Genomic DNA, 17,424 nt, shown 5'->3' with positions numbered 1-17,424 from the left:
GGACGGCAGCCACAGGTTAAGGCAGTGGTTCACAAAGTGTGGGGCACCCCCCCTAGTGGGGGCGCAGTGCCATTGCAGGGGGGGACGCAGGAAGCGGTATGGATGAATAAAAAAACAAAAACACAGTTACACAGAAGTGTTTCACTGTAAAGATGGTTTGTAGTTTGTTTTGTTGCAACCTGAAGTGTGAAATAAACTTCAATGGAGTTTGAAATCAAAATATGTGTGTGGGTTTATGTCTGGTTGAACCATGTGTGACCAGTTGATTGTTTTTGTTTTTGTTTTTTTTTGTTCTTTTTTTTTGGGGGGGGGGCTGGTTATTGTAATACAACGGGGGGTTTCTTTGGGAACAACTGGGTTAAGGTGTGATAGTTTCCAGGCTGACATGATGTGCAGCAGCTGCTGACGGCGGGCTGCAGGTCTGGAATCAGATCCCAGCCGACTGCAGCAGAATCAGAAGGATTAGCGGCTGTGGAGGTCAGCGGCGGTTCAGAGGAACAATCTGATCCAGAGTCAGTTTGGTGAAGCAGCGCTGCACGTGCTGCAGCGGATCAGCTGCTGACGTCACGCTGCGGTGGTAATCACATCACATGGTCAAACCCTGGGCTGCATGAGAAAGAGGAGCAGTGAACTCTTCCTCTTCCTCCATGAGCAGCGCAGTCTGAGTCCACAAGTATTCATACACCACCAAACTGCAGAGTTCTGCTCCGCTTCAGGTAGACGACCAAGACATATGAGAGAACACACGGCAGCATCATGCTGTGGGACAGATAGGTGGGGCTAAATCAGAACATTCTGGGCACAAACCCTGCAGGGGAGCTGACTGGGGTCAAGGGTCACCTTCCAGCAGAACAACAACTCAAAACAACCAGCCAGAGAGAGATCAGTGGCCTAGTCAAAGCCCAGACCTGAGCCTATCTGTGGCAGGACTGAACTGATGTTCAGAGACGTTCTCCATGTTTTCCTAAGAAATGAGGAAAAGTTCAGTTGGTGTGAAGACTAATGGTGGTTTCAAACCCTGAACTCTGCCTCAGAGTTTGATTTATTGAGTCATTTGGTGCAGCCTGTTTGTTCTGAAGAGCCTCATAAATATGGCTGACATTCCAAGCAAAGTTGTCATTCTTCCAGATGATTTTCTTTGCATCACATTTATCTCCGGTTTCCGTCTCCAGTCATTAAGGACGAGAACACGTATTATTTGAGACGAGGAACGTTAGTGAGAGCGTCTCCAGGCGGATCCCCGGCTAGCGGCCAGCGGCTAGCTGCTAGCGTAGTGAGTCTCCTTCTGGTCTGAGGCATCTTGTCGGGGGTGACGAAGGAGACGGCGCCCCCACCTGGTCAGGTGCTGAAACATCTGCAGGCAGAGAGCAGAAGAAGAAGAAGCTGGAGTACTGTTGATGGCACACTGCAAAAAACTAACAGCAATAATTTAGTTTGTTTAGAATGTCATAGAGAAAAATGTGGCTGATCATTTTTCAAAGTCCTATTTTCACCATTTTATTCCTACATTTATAAATGTCAGAGTTGCAGACTTAATGTTTAGTATATAAATATAAATATTTAATATTTAGGAAACTAAATATTTAGTTCTCTCCTAAATGTTTAAGTCTGATCTAAATATTTAGTTCCGAAATAAATATTTAATTTCCAACCAAAGCATTTAACTTTGAAACAAAATACTTATTTTCAAAATTAAATATTTCAGATATTAACCTAAATATTTAGGTAGCAAGCACATTAGTTAGCTTGCTTCCTAATATTTAGTTTGAGAAATAAATATTTTTCTGGTGACTTAAATATTTAGTTTGGAATGAATGAATAACATGGAGACTTTTATTTCCTCTACGACAGCGGTGGGGGGTCCTGGTCCTGGAGGGTCAGTGTCCTGCAGCATTAGAGTCTCTCTGGTCCAACAACCTGAATCCAACAGCTGGTTCTCCAGAGTCCTGCTAATGACCTCATTATGTGACTCAGGTGTGTTGAAGTAGAGATACATCTAAAGGTTGCAGGACACCGGCCTTCCAGGCCCTCCAGGACCCCCAGGCCCTCCAGGCCCTCCAGGCCCCCCACGCCCTCCAGGCCCTCCAGGACCCCCAGGCCCTCCAGGCCCACCAGGACCCCCAGGCCCTCCAGGCCCTCCAGGCCCTCCAGGACCCCCAGGCCCTCCAGGCCCTCCAGGCCCCCCAGGCCCTCCAGGCCCTCCAGGCCCTCCAGGACCCCCAGGCCCTCCAGGACCCCCAGGCCCTCCAGGCCCTCCAGGCCCTCCAGGACCCCCAGGCCCTCCAGGCCCACCAGGCCCTCCAGGCCCTCTGGCCCTCCAGGACCAGGAGCGCCCACTCCTGATATATGATGTGCTAAATAAACCAAATTATTGCTGTTAGTTTTTTACAGTGTAACTTGACAAACGGCTCTGTCTGACAGACTGAAGGAGGACAACATGCTCACCGTCCCCGCGCTCCGTCCTCGCCTCATGTGCGTCCTCCATTTGGGGGACGACAGCCGTCTGTGGAGCTGCAGGTTGTAGAGGAACAAGACGCGCTTCTTCTCCCTCTGCAGAGACAGACAGGTGGACAGACAGATGGACAGAGAGACAGACAGATGGACAGACAGGTGGACAGACAGACAGACAGGTGGACAGAGAGACAGACAGACAGATTGATGGATGGACAGGTTTCTGTTTTGCATCCTCTGCTTTTTAATGATGAACTCAGGTGTTGTCTGTGTTTTTACCTTTGGGTTGTAGAAAGCTGCGATGACGTGGCGCAGGCGGTTGGTGTAAACCTGGACGCAGCTGAACAGCGCCACCACCAGGACACCACCCACACACCTCACATACACTTCAAAAGGGAGGCGGGAGGGGGGGGACATGCATGCTGAGCAGGAGGAGGAAGAGGAAGTGAGTTCAGATGAAAACGGCTCCTGCTCTTTACAGTCTGCAGAGGGAGGAAGCTGTCGCCCCCTGCTGGGTGAATGTGTGTCCAACATGCTGCAGGCTGCACATACTGGTTTACTACCAGCAGAAAAACCAGTTTAAACAGGGCCAGCACCAATACAGACCACAGGGCCAGTTCAAGTCCAGTTCACTTCAATATGATTCCGTTCCATATGAATCAGTTCAGTGTGACTGAGTTCAGTTCAGTGAACTGGGGCTCACCGCGGTTGTCGCTCTGCACGTTCGTCTGGGAGGAGCTGTTGAAGCCAGAGATGGTGGTGCGCAGGAGGCGGGCCATCATGGTGTCTCCGCCCACACTGATGTTGATGTGATGGCTGCCTGCAGGAAGGGGGCGGAGCCGTCTGACTGTCAGTCTGAAGCATTTCCCTCCAGATGGATTTCAAAGATTTGATCAATGCAGATTTTTCACTGGCTCAGAATAATATCTAACTTGGACTTTCTGTTTCCGTCAACAAGTTTCAGCTGTTGATTTGAAATGAAGTTAAAATATTGGGAGGTTGTCCTCCTGCTTCATGATTTGATCCACTGCCAGAGGAGGGTGACTTACATTTACTACCGTAACTTTTAAAAAATATAGTTTTATTACACCGTACATTTTACTGTTACTCAAATAACAATATTCCCAAATAAAATATGTAAAATTTCTGGCTACTATGCTCACAGCCACTGATATGCTAATAGTGGAGCTACTTTTTTTTCTTTAGCTTGGTGTAAATCAGCAACAGCATTATCAAAACTCAACAATTATAAAACTGAAGCCATAAGAGAAATGTCTGATCCGGAGAATCATTCCTGCCGCGCTACCCGCGCCGCCGCCCGCGCTAACCGCCTAACCGCGTGACAAAATGTCACAGACACACCATGGCTATAAACATGGATGAAGTTAGCGCATTTTCCTCCACTAAACACTGTGTTAGCACATCACTTTAGCATTAGCAGAACTAAAGTTCATCAAATCAAAACAGTTTATTTCTATAGTGCTTTTATAACAACCTCAACTGAGCTTCACAACATTTACAGTATAATAGATGGCTATATTATAAAATAAGAAATAAAGTTAAGCTTGCAAAAAAAATACAAATAATAACATGATGATAAAATGTTCAGTCAGCAAATTAGATAATGTGAGTAGATGACTGGCTGTTCACACTGGCACCTTCGGCTAAAGCTTTAGCGTTAGCCGAAATAATGTTTATGATTAACACTGTAGCATTAGCACAGCTAAATCTTTCACTCGCTGCGTTCCGAGGCTTTCTCAATGAACCAGATCAACCTGACCCGTGTGTGTTGGTGTGTGTGTGTGTGTGTGTGTTGGTGTGTGTGTGTGTTGGTGTGTGTGTGTTGGTGCGTGTGTGTGTTGGTGTGTGTGTGTGTTGGTGCGTGTTGGTGTGTGTGTGTACTTGTGATGTTGAACTCTGTGAAGGTGTGTCTGCTGATGATGTCCAGGACGTGGAACAGAGAGAAGTCGATGGCCAGCAGGAGAACGGCCAGCAGGGAGATGGCCAGAACCTGAAAGCCTCCTGAGGCCTGCAGACACACAAACAGAACCAGCTGATGATGAGGATGATGATGATGACACCTGGCGGTTTCCGCGGTAATGGAGGCTGCAGCTGTTCCAGTCACCACTTGTGTCAGCTCCTCAGAGTTGATCTTCGGACTCATCGGGGCGATGAACCGCTTCCTCTCTGACTTTCGGAGAGGAAGCAGGGACTGTTTCCCCTGAGAGGAAAGAGGAAGAGTCAGTGAGCCTTCATCACTGTGATGGTGATGAAGAGGAGGATGAGAGGGTACCGCTAGTCTCCTGCGCTCGTCGATCCGTCTGAAGTAGGAGGTGATGTAGACGTTGTCAAACGAGATGTTTGTCCTGTAGGAGCGGAGGTACTGCACCGCCCTGAGGAGGAGGAAAACGAGGAGGAGGAGGAAAAGGAGGAAGAGGAGGATGAGGAGGAGGAAGAGGAAAAGGAGGGAAAGGTGGAGGAGGAGGAAAAGGTGGAGGAGGGGGAGGGAACGGAGGAGGAGGAGGAGGAGGGAATGGAGGAGGTTGAGGATGAGGAGGAGGAGGAAAAGGTGGAGGAAGTGGAGGAGGAGGAGGAAAAGGAGGAGGGAAAGGAGGAGGAGTAGGAGGAGGGTTAGGATGAGGAGGACGAGGACGACGAGGAAGAGGAAGGAGAGAAGAGGAAGAGGAGAAGGAGAGATCAAGATCAAAAGAAAGAGGAAGGAAAGAAGAAGAGGAGAACCTAAAAGAGGAGGAGAAGTAAAGAGGGAGGAAGAGGAAGAGGAAGAGAGGAAGCAGCAGCAGTGATGATGAAGCCAATGTTACTGGTCAAACTGATGAAGGTGTGGATCTTACTGGATGAAGACGGTGACGAAGGTGAAGGACAGCATCATGTCCAGGACCTTCATCCCCTGGTCCATCCTCTTCATCAGGCGCTGGAAGGATTCCTTAACAGCCTCAGTGAAGACCAGGTCCAATGGGACGCCTTCCAGAACCGACTGCTGCTGCTCCTCCTGCTGGATGGCAGGGGAAACGCATCAGTTTCACCGGATCTGGTGGTTCTGATGGTTCTGGGGGTTCTGATGGGTCTAGTGGTTCTGATGGTTCTGGTGGTTCTGATGGGTCTAGTGGTTCTGATGGTTCTGGTGGTTCTGATGGGTTTAGTGGTTCTGATGGTTCTGGTGGTTCTGGTGGGTCTAGTGGTTCTGGTGGGTCTGGTGGTTCTGGTGGTTCTGATGGTTCTGGTGGTTCTGATGGTCCTGATGGTTCTGATGGTTCTGGTGGTTCTGGTGGGTCTAGTGGTTCTGATTGGTCTGGTGGTTCTGATGGGTCTAGTGGTTCTGGTGGGTCTGGTGGTTCTGGTGGTTCTGATGGGTTTAGTGGTTCTGATGGTTCTGGTGGTTCTGGTGGGTCTAGTGGTTCTGGTGGGTCTGGTGGTTCTGGTGGTTCTGATGGTTCTGGTGGTTCTGATGGTCCTGATGGTTCTGATGGTTCTGGTGGTTCTGGTGGGTCTAGTGGTTCTGATTGGTCTGGTGGTTCTGATGGGTCTAGTGGTTCTGGTGGGTCTAGTGGTTCTGATGGGTCTAGTGGTTCTGGTGGGTCTAGTGGTTCTGGTGGGTCTAGTGGTTCTGGTGGGTCTAGTGGTTCTGGTGGGTCTAGTGGTTCTGGTGGTTCTGGTGGGTCTAGTGGTTCTGATGGTTCTGGTGGTTCTGGTGGGTCTAGTGGTTCTGGTGGGTCTAGTGGTTCTGATGGGTCTAGTGGTTCTGGTGGGTCTAGTGGTTCTGGTGGGTCTAGTGGTTCTGATGGGTCTATTGGTTCTGGTGGGTCTAGTGGTTCTGATGGGTCTAGTGGTTCTGGTGGGTCTAGTGGTTCTGGTGGGTCTAGTGGTTCTGATGGGTCTAGTGGTTCTGATGGGTCTAGTGGTTCTGGTGGGTCTAGTGGTTCTGGTGGGTCTAGTGGTTCTGATGGTTCTGGTGGTTCTGATGGTTCTGATGGGTCTGGTGGTTCTGGTGGGTCTGGTGGTTCTGGTGGTTCTGATGGTTCTGATGGGTCTGGTGGTTCTGGTGGGTCTGGTGGTCCTGATGGTTCTGATGGTTCTGGTGGTTCTGATGGGTCTAGTGGTTCTGGTGGTTCTGGTGGGTCTAGTGGTTCTGGTGGTTCTGGTGGGTCTAGTGGTTCTGATGGTTCTGGTGGGTCTAGTGGTTCTGATGGTTCTGGTGGTTCTGATGGGTCTAGTGGTTCTGATGGTTCTGGTGGTTCTAGTGGTTCTGGTGGTTCTGGTAGGTCTAGTGGTTCTGGTGGGTCTAGTGGTTCTGGTGGTTCTGGTGGTTCTGATGGGTCTAGTGGTTCTGGTGGGTCTAGTGGTTCTGGTGGTTCTGATGGGTCTAGTGGTTCTGGTGGGTCTAGTGGTTCTGGTGGTTCTGGTGGGTCTAGTGGTTCTGATGGTTCTGGTGGTTCTGGTGGGTCTAGTGGTTCTGGTGGGCCTAGTGGTTCTGGTGGTTCTGGTGGGTCTAGTGGTTCTGATGGTTCTGGTGGTTCTGGTGGGTCTAGTGGTTCTGGTGGGCCTAGTGGTTCTGGTGGTTCTGGTGGGTCTAGTGGTTCTGATGGTTCTGGTGGTTCTGGTGGGCCTAGTGGTTCTGGTGGGCCTAGTGGTTCTGGTGGTTCTGGTGGGTCTAGTGGTTCTGATGGGTCTAGTGGTTCTGATGGTTCTGGTGGGCCTAGTGGTTCTGGTGGGTCTAGTGGTTCTGATGGTTCTGGTGGTTCTGGTGGGCCATAGTGGTTCTGGTGGGTCTAGTGGTTCTGATGGTTCTGGTGGTTCTGGTGGGCCTAGTGGTTCTGGTGGGCCTAGTGGTTCTGGTGGGTCTAGTGGTTCTGATGGTTCTGGTGGTTCTGGTGGGCCATAGTGGTTCTGGTGGGTCTAGTGGTTCTGATGGTTCTGACCTGGACGATGACCTGGGTCCTGAACTCTCTGGAGAGATGGTCCATGGAAATGTTGAGCCGGTCGTACAGCTGACCGAAGTTCCTCTCCACAGGAATCTGCTCTCTGCACCACGGAGTCATGACTGAAGGACGGGAACAGAGCCGTTAGAAACACAGGCAGTTACAGGTCAAAGGTTAAAGGTCATCACTATGAACCAGTATGGCTGCTTGGAAGGGTTGAAGGTAAAGACGCTACTGCTACTGGTCACGTTTTCCAATAGTGGACATGCTACTGCTAATCCCCTAACCAGGTAGGAGTGAAGCTAATTTTTGGTTTAGCACTTTAGCATTTTTGCTAACTTTGAAAACCTTTAGCAAACCTAGCTTCCCCTAAATAAATTTTGCTGAATAAATTCCAAACCACTAGTTTCCTTGGCTGTTTTGAAAACGTTCATTAGCATTTTAGCATTAGATTCAATTTTCACTAAATGATGTGTTTGTATAGCTTTAACTTTAGCTTCTACTAAGTACCATGTTTGAACTGCTCTTTAGCATTAGTGTACGCTAAATATTATGTTAGTGGTGTGTGTTGTGCACTAGTAGAACTCACCACTTTGCTAAGTAAGATGTTTGCTGTACTGACCTGAAGGCACTAATCATAAACTTTAGTTCCATTAATGCTAAAGCGCTAACTTTAAGCTGTTACATGGAGAATGTGAGGTCGCTCTCAAAACAATTGGTAAATGTGTATTAATGCATGTCGGTGTATTTGTCTGTGGACGTCATAATTAGTTTTAATTCTTGCCATTTCTTCTGTAAAATGAAACTGCTGTCTTCAACCACTTCAAAATAAGAGCATGAATATAAACATCTAACTGCTAGAAAAATTCTTAACAGTTTACAACCAAATGTCAGCACAGATGTCAAAATGTACTCAACTGAAAGTTTATAAAACAGGCAAGTAAATTAGTGCTTTAGAAGTTATTAGGAAAAATTAATTTAGGGAAAGCTAGGTATGCTAAATGGTTTCAATGTTAGCTAAACTGCTAAAGTGTTAGGCTATTAGCTTGCTATTAGTGGAGTAGAGGAATTGTGCCCTCTAGTGGCAGAACTAGAATTTGTAATTAGTGCTTAGGGTTAGCTGCTAGCTAACTTTTTAGCTAGCAGTGCCCACTGTGTTTTTCGCTAATGCTAGCCAAACTGGAGGCTATTAAATAAATCAATGTGTAAAACGGTCAGCAGAAATAAGTTTGAATTTACTTTTTGTACAGAAACTCACTTCTCATGACGTCACACAGGAAGTCGAATTTCATTGAAATACAGAGGATGTGGTTGATGATGGGAACAGGAATGGCTTTCATGCACTCACTCCACTTCTGCCTGAACCAGCCAGCGCAGCGCCGGATGCCCTCGTCTACCACACCTGAGCACAGACACAGAACCGCTCTAACAGAACCGCTCTAACAGAACCGCTGGTCTGGACCAGGTTACAGATGGAGAAATGACCACTGGTTTCAAAGCTTCATATTTAGGAGAAACAGGCGTTCCTCTCCTGGCGCTCAAGCCGCCCCAGCAAGATGCCACCCTGGGCAGTTGCTTATATTGCAAATATCAGAAACCCCTAAAAGAGACTTTGAACTACAACAGAGTATTAGGGGCCAAACTAAGAGATGTTTTTAAAATTACGAGTACAGAGTTATGATATTATGTATATATAAGTTATAATAATGGGCATAAGAAAGTCATAAAATTTTTTGAAAATAAGAAGCTTGATGGAGACATGAAGACGTGAGCAGCTCGTCCAGTTCATGGTTCTTTCTTCCTTTCAGTTCTTAATCAATCGATTCAAAGTAAATAATAATCTGATGCTGATGTCTGAGCAGATTAAGGTTGTCATGTTTGTAAAACTGAATAACTTTACAAGATCGTCTCATTTAATGTCATTACTAGTATCGTTCTCATGTTGGAGTCTTATGACTTTATTTATGAGGAATCAGAACGAGTTTCTTCTGGTGTTATTAAGATGTTATTCTCATACTTTATATGTTTGTTTCTTGTTCTGGTCCCAACACTCCATCGTATAATCCAGATCTGGTGATAATATATTCATTAGTGTTTATAAAACTCTGTTTTTTCTGGTTGTTTCCTCTAGGTGGCGCCCTGGTTCCAACATCTTCTTCTGTCCCACCTTTAAAAATCTGATTCAGACAGAACGTGTAGCGTCCAGAACCGGGTCCAGAACCAGTTGCAGGTCGGCCTCACCGTCACAGCGCCTCCTGGTGTTGGAGGCAAACTGCTCCTGAGTGCTGTTTTTCCGGGCGGCGCCGCCGGGTTTCGGGTGGATCGGATCATATCCGTACTGCAGCAGAACCTCGTCTCGGATGTTCTGGAACTTCTTGTTGATGTCCAGAGACTCCGACTCAAACTCCACTTTATCTGTCTGAGAGGAAAACACAAAGACGGGTCCATTACAGAGACCCGGCAGAACCGGGCAGAACCGGGCCGTTCTGGACTAATCGATGGTTCTCAGGCTGGGCATCTTTACAGTTTTGTTTCTGATCAGAAACTTTTCGCCTAAAAGAAAAGTAAACCTGAAGCAGGATGTCCAAGGTGCGGCTCGGGGGCCGCTGGCGGTCCATGGACTGAATTTGTGGGACCTAACTGCCGTTAAACTTGGACCCAGACTGGGCTGGTGGTAGACGCATATGGAGACGTTTTGTTTTTAACGAGGGCAGAATAATTTCTGATAAAATAAAAATAATCAGATATTCCTCTTTGACTTCACAGTAAATAATCCCAACTAAGTAGATTCTGATTAAACAAATCAGATTTTCAATAATGAATTAATACAGTAAACTTTTTCAAAGAAAGACACATAAATCCTGGTCTAATTGCATAGAATACATTAAATATACTCTATTTTTAAATTTATATTTGTATTTTAATAAGGCAAACAAGTAAAGCTCCTTCTAACTTTAAGGTGTGGAATAATTTATGCGTCGCTAACATTTAGAAATTTAACTATTTACTGCCCAGTTTATTGTTCAGCTCCGGAAGAAATATAATACAACTTTGTGATTATAGTTTTTAACATTTTTAGATTTTTAGTCCTATAAGTGCTCCTGACATGATTGGGGAAAAGTTTGGACACCCCTGCATTAATCAATACATTTGATCAGAAGCTTCCTGATCGGTTCCACTTATTCATTCAGTTTTTATTCAAAACTTTCCTGTTATGTTGCAGTGACTGTTTGTATACCTGCCGTCATGGCAGCACTACCCCCTGCCCCCCCTCACCATCAGTTGCTTGGCAACCAGCAGGAAGGGCCTGGCGGCGAGCCGCCACAGCACCCTGCTGTGCTGCACCTGCAGGTCCAGGTTGCAGCTGAGCGACAGCGCCGCCGCCTCGGCGTTCCGCTCCATGTTGGATATCGGACCTGCAGATGGAGAGATGGGACAGCGCAGCAAGTCACAGATACGGAGCTCAAACAGCGCCAAAAACATTGTTCAAAAGGAAAAAAATACTGAAATCTGAAAAGTAGATTTGAACTTCTTTTAAGTTTCAAATGTTTTTTGTCAGTTTCCAACTTCTTTCAGTTTCAAAACTTTTTTCTGTTTCAACAGTTTTTTTATTTTTGAACAAACTTCCTGGCCCTGGAATGACGAGGCTGACCGCAGCACAGTGACACCTAGTGGGGCAGAAAATGTTTGCACAACTCCTGAGAATTTATGGAGGTAAATTTGTTCCACAATTATTGAATAAAAAACTAATCTCAATTAATATATATATATATATATATATATATATATATATATATATATATATATATATATATATATATATATATATATATATATATATATATATATATATATATATATATATATATATATATATATATATATATATATATATATATATATATATATATATATATATATATATATATATATTGTGGTCAAAACGTTTGGAATTGTAATCATTTTTTTAAACAAAAGAGTTTTATTTAAACTACTTTTTTTATTTAAAAAAAACAAAAGTTCATTTTGGTCTTATGAAGTGAAAAAGTGATATGCAAAACAGAAACATTTATTTAGGCATATCAGAACTCTTTGCTTGCGATTCTCATATGAAGATATGTGTCGGCCGTCATAAGTTGTGTGAGATTTCTTCTTTGAAAACCACAGGCTGGTCACTTTAGTAACTGTTAACATGTCCACAGACTCCTCAGTGTTACTTAGCATTCACAAAATTACTTGAATGGTAAGTCATTTTGTGAAGATTATGTACCATTCTCATTCTGTGTCCCGTCACCGAAGCCCTGCAGTTCAGGACAGAGTTCAGAGACAGCAGGGAGTCGGAGTCATCCGCTTTACTGAGCGCTAACCGATGGGAACACGTCTTACATCGCTTGTAACCAATAGCAACACGTCTTACATCGCTTGTAACCAATAGCAACACGTCTTACATCGCTCGTAACCAATAGCAACACGTCTTACATCGCTCGTAACCAATTTTTGTTTTTAAAACAAATTATTACAATTCCATTACAATTTTATTTTCTTAAATTGAGATTAGTGTTTTTTGATTGAATGATTGTGAAACAAATTTACCTCCATATAAAATAATCTCCAGGTTTGTGGTGAAAAGATGAAGGAATAATTTACAGACCAGATAACTGATCAGAAATTACAGCAGGGGGGTTTGGAGAGTGGGTGTGTGTATGTGTGTGTGTGTGTGTGTGTGTGTGTGTGCGTGTGTGTGTGTGTGTGTGTGTGTGTACCTCTGTACAGAATCATCACAATCATAACCATCAGGTAGGAACGGCCACGAGAGCCGAGGATGCTGGGTAATGTGAGGAGGATGGTACACCTGAAGGACGAGGACAGGATCCCACCTACGATACACACACCTGAAACACACACACACACACACACACACTTGTGTTCACCTGATCAGGATGTGGTTTAAGGGAGGAATGTGAGTCTGACATCTCCTCACCGACAAATGCAAACCCTACTGCCAGCTTCAGGTCAAAGGTCAGCGGTAAGTTGTGGGCAAATCCCAGGTACAAAACTAAAGCATAGAAAACAACAAAATAGATTTTATTACTTTTTAAAAAAACATCTTTATGGGATTCGGAGTGAATTGTCTTTATTTTCCTCTTTAGGCTTTTAGCTGAGTACTTTAAAAGTCATTTTTGTTTACTTTTATGAATATTTCCAGTATTTTCTTTTTATGTCTCTGTTAACAAATAAGGTTCAAAAAGAGTTGGGCGAACACTCATTTCCAGTTCATCCATCCTGTTTGCCAAACATCATCATCAGAAGAAGAGACGCTTTGAACTTTCTTCTTCGCTGGGAATCTGGTTTCAGACATACACTGAAAACAGAACCCTGGTTAAAACATGTTAATGTGTTACATGTAATCCAATTAACTTTATTCAGTTGTCATGTAAATAAAGTATGTTTGACAAACTGAATTTGATTACATGTAACAAATTAACACAATTGTTCTTAATATTCCATTTTCTTTTTTCAGTGTAGTTCTGAAAATCTCAAATAATTTGAGTTTTTGATTCATTAATCATCTACGGAAGCAGAAAGCTGCCATCCAGACAAAAGGGAAGTCAAGTGATGTCACTTTTGGCTGTGAAAATGTTTTTGTTGTAATAATATATTCTTCATGTTTGTACAACATATTTTGATGTCCTTATAATATATATATATATATAATTATATCACTAGAAAAAAACCTTTTAATAATTTATATTGTATGAAGATATAAATATTATATTTACATATTGATGATATATATTTATTGTGCAAATATAAGGAATAAAATGAAAGTAAAATAATTCACATTCAGTATTGTGTTCAGACAATGAAAGAAATCATGTTTTTAATGTGAAAATATTATAATTCAAACAAAATAATTTTTGTGTTCTACATCATATTTCTTCATGTTCAATAATATATAAAGTAAAAATGTACAACGTTTTGGTTATAATATGATACTAAACTATTCAAACATGAGGAGTATATTGTTGCATCTATAAAGTTTTCAAACTATATGCAGTCATAATCAGCTGGTTGTAAAAATAAAAAGAAATTAAACCCGACTTTGTTGCTATGGTAACACATCTGACAACTGTCCAAGATTTTAAAAAATCAGCATTCAAAACCAGAGAGATTAGTCAAAAGAACAATGTTTGTTGTTTTTTTTAAAGTTAAATCAATTGGTGAAAATAACTGTAAAACATCAAACACAGAGAAACATTTGGAAAATAAATATAATTTAGTCAAAATCCTGAGAGCAATTTAGTAGCAATTACAAAAAATTAAAGAAAAAAAACTACCACAAAAATAAAAATAAAAACATTAAAGCATTCAAAACGAAGTAATTAAAAAATGTCAAAGCAAACTATTGTAAATATTTACAACTAACAACTTATTTTATATGAGCCGAATTATTCATCGGAACGCTCTCTTTCTTATTTACATCATAACTGTACAGATAAACGTCACAGAAACAGAGAAATTAAAATTTCCGGTACTTTCAGGCAGGTTCTGTTGTCATCCAGCTGAACGGTTTACCTGAGCCGCCCGCCGCGCCGAACAGGCCGCTGCCGACCAGGGCCTTCCAGCTGCCCTGTGGAAGCCGGACGGACCTCCACCCCACCGGACGGACCCCACACATCGGGAGGAGGCAGCCGGGCAGGTCTTCTGCGAATCAGGAAAGAGCTGAAGGTCTCTGCGGGTCAGGATGCGCCATCAGTTAAAAGTTCTGACCAACTGTTGAGCTTCCGGAAGCTCCTGTGGTCTCCATGGCAACCGGTTTCAGTTATTCAGCCGGCGCTAAGGAGTCTGAAATGAAAAAGATGGGACCTGAGGAGGAAAACCGACACTTGCCGACGGGGAACGTCACTGTCCAGGTGGTGAGGGGCGGAGCCACACAGACACTGAACAGGTAGTCTATAGGGTGACCAGACGTCCTCTTTTTCCTGAACGTGTCCTACTTTTCAGACCTAAAAAATGTCCGGGGGGAATTTCAAAATCGTCCGAGATTTTGGTCAACTGCCTCAAAACACATTACATAGCTTACAGTGCATTGTGATTACATTGCCACTCCGTTCCACTACTCCATTCCAGGTTTCTTTGGCAAAGAAATCGGTAGCATATAGCTACAGGTTAGCATCTAACACCTGAAAACTAGTTAGCACTACGTTAGCGTCTGGGCAGTCACAGACACTCGGAGGATACCTGAAAAGGTAGTTAGCATCTGGGCGTCAAAAGTCACCTGAACAGGTGACCGCAGCCCTGGCGGTGCGAGGGTGGAGGTGATGTGGGTGTGGGGTGGACGCCTCTTGTAAACACAAGTTAAAGTACCTTTGCTAAAAATGTTAATCAATTAATTGATAGAACATCTGATTTAATATTCTACAATTACGTGATCAGACAGATAGAAGTAGAAAATTATGTCCAAATTCTGATATTTTAAGAACTAAAGAATGTAAAATGGATATAAATGTAGTTTAATTTTTCATTACAAAATAAAAAATTGAGGCAGAAATGAACACGTTTTGCCATAAAACCTTTGAAGCAGGCCGGTGCTTTGAAGGTGGTTCGAAAGCCTTGGATGACAAGGACGACAAATATTAAGTTACAGCAGGAAAATAAATGAAAGGTTTAAAAACAATGAAAATAAATCAATGTTCCAGTTACTGATCAAAGGCAGCTCTAAACTGCTGCGCCTTGATTTAAAGGAACTCTGTGTCCTTCAGAGTCCTCCTAGTCGTCAGTTTTTTATGTTTCTGGAAGTTTGTACCAGATGTGTGATGCATAGAAGCTGAATGCTGCTTCTCCATATTCGGTTCTGGTTCTGGTTCTGGTTCAGAACCTGAAGACCTGACGGTCCGGAAGGTTGACATAAAGACAATAAATCTTTAACGTAAGAGTGTGTATGGATTAGTTTCCCTAGATCTTACTGAGAAATTAGCCCTTTACTCCTAGAAATGTTGATGTGATAGAAGGCCAACTTTGTAAATGTCTTTATGTGGCTCTGAATGTCAGAGTTCATCACTAAACCCTGATCCAGTTTCCACCTGTAATCACTGAAGCTGTCTGAGTAAAGCTAACAAGTAAAGCTAGCCAGGCCTAGGTAGCATAAAGCTAACAGCATCTTGGCAGCCAGAAGACACCTGAACAAGTAGCTAGCATAAGGCTAACACTTAAGACAGTTGCTGATAAACTGTAAATAGATTATCTGAGGTTCTGTGCAATTTCTTTAGTTTGACATCATTATGCCTAAAACCGTCCCACTGCTGGCATCCTTCGGTCAACAGTGCTGAAGCAGTTCATCTGACGCTAGCATACAGCTAATATGTAGCTGCTGTTAGCTAAAGGCTAGCTACGAGTCCAGGAACTCTTTGTTTTTTTCATTCAGTGATTTAATTTTTATTGCTCAAACATGGAGGATGAATTCCTCTGGATACGGCGCCGTGTTCAGATCCTGTTGGCGGATCTTAACTTTTCATCTCCACATGTTGGAGATTGTAGGTCTGGTGGCAAGAGAGCAAAACCTAATGGACTCTGCTAACGGTACTTCCAGGTCCGGTGTGCGCGCTCGTCGCAGAAGGAAGAAACTCGGCCCCCAGCTGGTGCAGGCGGGGCGGAGCCTGGTGGCGTTTCTCTTAGGCCTTCTGCTGGCGTTTATTTATGGACTGCTGGGCTTCTTGCTGCAGAAACAGCCACTGCGGTTCTGCGTCAACTCCACACTGATCCTGGCCGGGCTCACCGCGTTTGGCATGGGGCTGTCAGTAGGTCTCCGGGCCAGCGTCATGGTCATGCTGCCCACCTTGTTCTCAGGTGAGTCAGAGGCGTTCACCTGAATCTATCGGAGCTGGACGTTGTCAGTAAGCTGTTCGGTCTCCTTCTGGTCCAGCACGCGGCGTCCTGATCCTGTATGTGTCGGTGGTGGTGTCCGGGCCCATGAGGAACACGATGGAGAACACGGAGCGGGCCGCTGCCAGCCTGCTGTGTAGCGCCGAGCTGGCAGCCAATCAGACGAAAGAGCTGATGCAGAGAGCGGCCACGCCTCTCTTCTGTAAAACACATCCCTCTCATAGAAATCATCTGACATTAATGGGGCATATCCTGCTTTTAAATCCTTTTGGCATCTAAATCATTCAGTGGTGGTCAGTGTAAAGTGGAGCTGTTGGTCTGAATTCCTCGTTATTGTGGGATACGCTAGTGCTAAAAATGTTACCAAATGCATCTGGATTCTGGATTCCTCAAGACAAAAATGGCAGAAAACTTTGCCAAACTGTTTATTTAATGATGCTATTCAAAGTGAATGGTTTTGTCCCCATGGACCTTAAGCTAGCACACAGTGCTAACATAAGCAGAGCGCACAATGCTACTGCTAGGACTGCTAGGACGTAATACCAACATTAACTGTGTGCATTAAAACACACTGCAACCACACATTTTGATTTATCTACTTGTAGCTTCCTTTAATTTGACTACATAATGGCTGCAAGAAATAAAAATAGCGGAGTTAAGGGAACTAGTTAGCTGGACGTCCATGACCTTGTTTTTCTGTTCCGCAGCAAATAATGTGACATAATAATTCAAAACATAGAAGAGAATAGAAAAAGCTGAACGAATTGAAAAATATAAGAGAATATAAAGAGATCTATGCATCACTGGACTGAACTTTTCTGTTCACCAAGTACACAACAAAATGTATTTCAAGTCTGAAAAGTGGATTTTGTATGATATGCCCCCTTTAAAATGAACAGAAAATATTGACACAGGTTCTTCAGAATAAACGGAATAATGTGTTGGGTTTGTCTGCAGCTGCCATTGATGAAATCAGAAAGATCAGCAGAAACGCGTACGCCGTGGCAGGAAGAGTCCAAAACTTCGTCAATACTCTGACAGACAGCGTCCGCCATGTTGGTCAGTCATCCTTCTCTACACCATTAGACAACAGAAATATGATCAAAAGGAAGTGACGTCAGTGAACGCACCGCGTTATGTTTAGGGTTTGGTT

General features: G+C 44.0%; 2 protein-coding genes across 4 annotated transcripts in view; one reads left to right on the top strand and one right to left on the bottom strand.

Moving 5' to 3' along the window:
* Positions 1-1,003: 1,003 nt before the first annotated feature.
* dcst1 (DC-STAMP domain containing 1) lies at positions 1,004-14,177 on the bottom strand. Of its 2 annotated transcripts, none has more exons than XM_044117329.1 (15): positions 13,965-14,177; positions 12,370-12,444; positions 12,152-12,280; positions 10,665-10,804; positions 9,630-9,807; positions 8,647-8,790; positions 7,389-7,510; positions 5,304-5,464; positions 4,745-4,844; positions 4,577-4,672; positions 4,354-4,480; positions 3,155-3,271; positions 2,731-2,873; positions 2,446-2,550; positions 1,004-1,354 (listed from the first exon to the last, which is right to left on the bottom strand). In XM_044117329.1, exons 1-15 carry the CDS (start codon positions 14,065-14,067, stop codon positions 1,259-1,261), a joined length of 1,836 nt encoding a protein of 611 aa, XP_043973264.1. In that variant the 5' UTR covers positions 14,068-14,177; the 3' UTR covers positions 1,004-1,258. The 2 variants fall into 2 exon arrangements, with proteins under 2 accessions (XP_043973264.1, XP_043973265.1); XM_044117330.1 differs by having other exon boundaries at positions 5,304-5,461; positions 13,965-14,175.
* The window catches only part of dcst2 (DC-STAMP domain containing 2), a 10,163-nt gene continuing 6,827 nt past the window's right edge, over positions 14,089-17,424 (top strand). For both annotated transcript variants that reach the window (XR_006370663.1, XM_044117327.1), the window contains exons 1-4: positions 14,089-14,337; positions 15,979-16,235; positions 16,312-16,473; positions 17,229-17,330. Coding sequence is in view for 1 of the 2 variants with exons in the window: in XM_044117327.1 (XP_043973262.1) it covers positions 14,195-14,337; positions 15,979-16,235; positions 16,312-16,473; positions 17,229-17,330 (664 nt within the window). In the remaining variant the exon portion in view is untranslated. The remainder of the gene's footprint in view (positions 14,338-15,978; positions 16,236-16,311; positions 16,474-17,228; positions 17,331-17,424) is intronic.

Source organism: Gambusia affinis, linkage group LG05, assembly GCF_019740435.1.
Source record: "Gambusia affinis linkage group LG05, SWU_Gaff_1.0, whole genome shotgun sequence".
Lineage (NCBI taxonomy): Eukaryota > Metazoa > Chordata > Actinopteri > Cyprinodontiformes > Poeciliidae > Gambusia > Gambusia affinis.
Note: the sequence above shows the minus strand (reverse complement) of the source record. Positions and strands in the feature narration are given on the sequence as shown.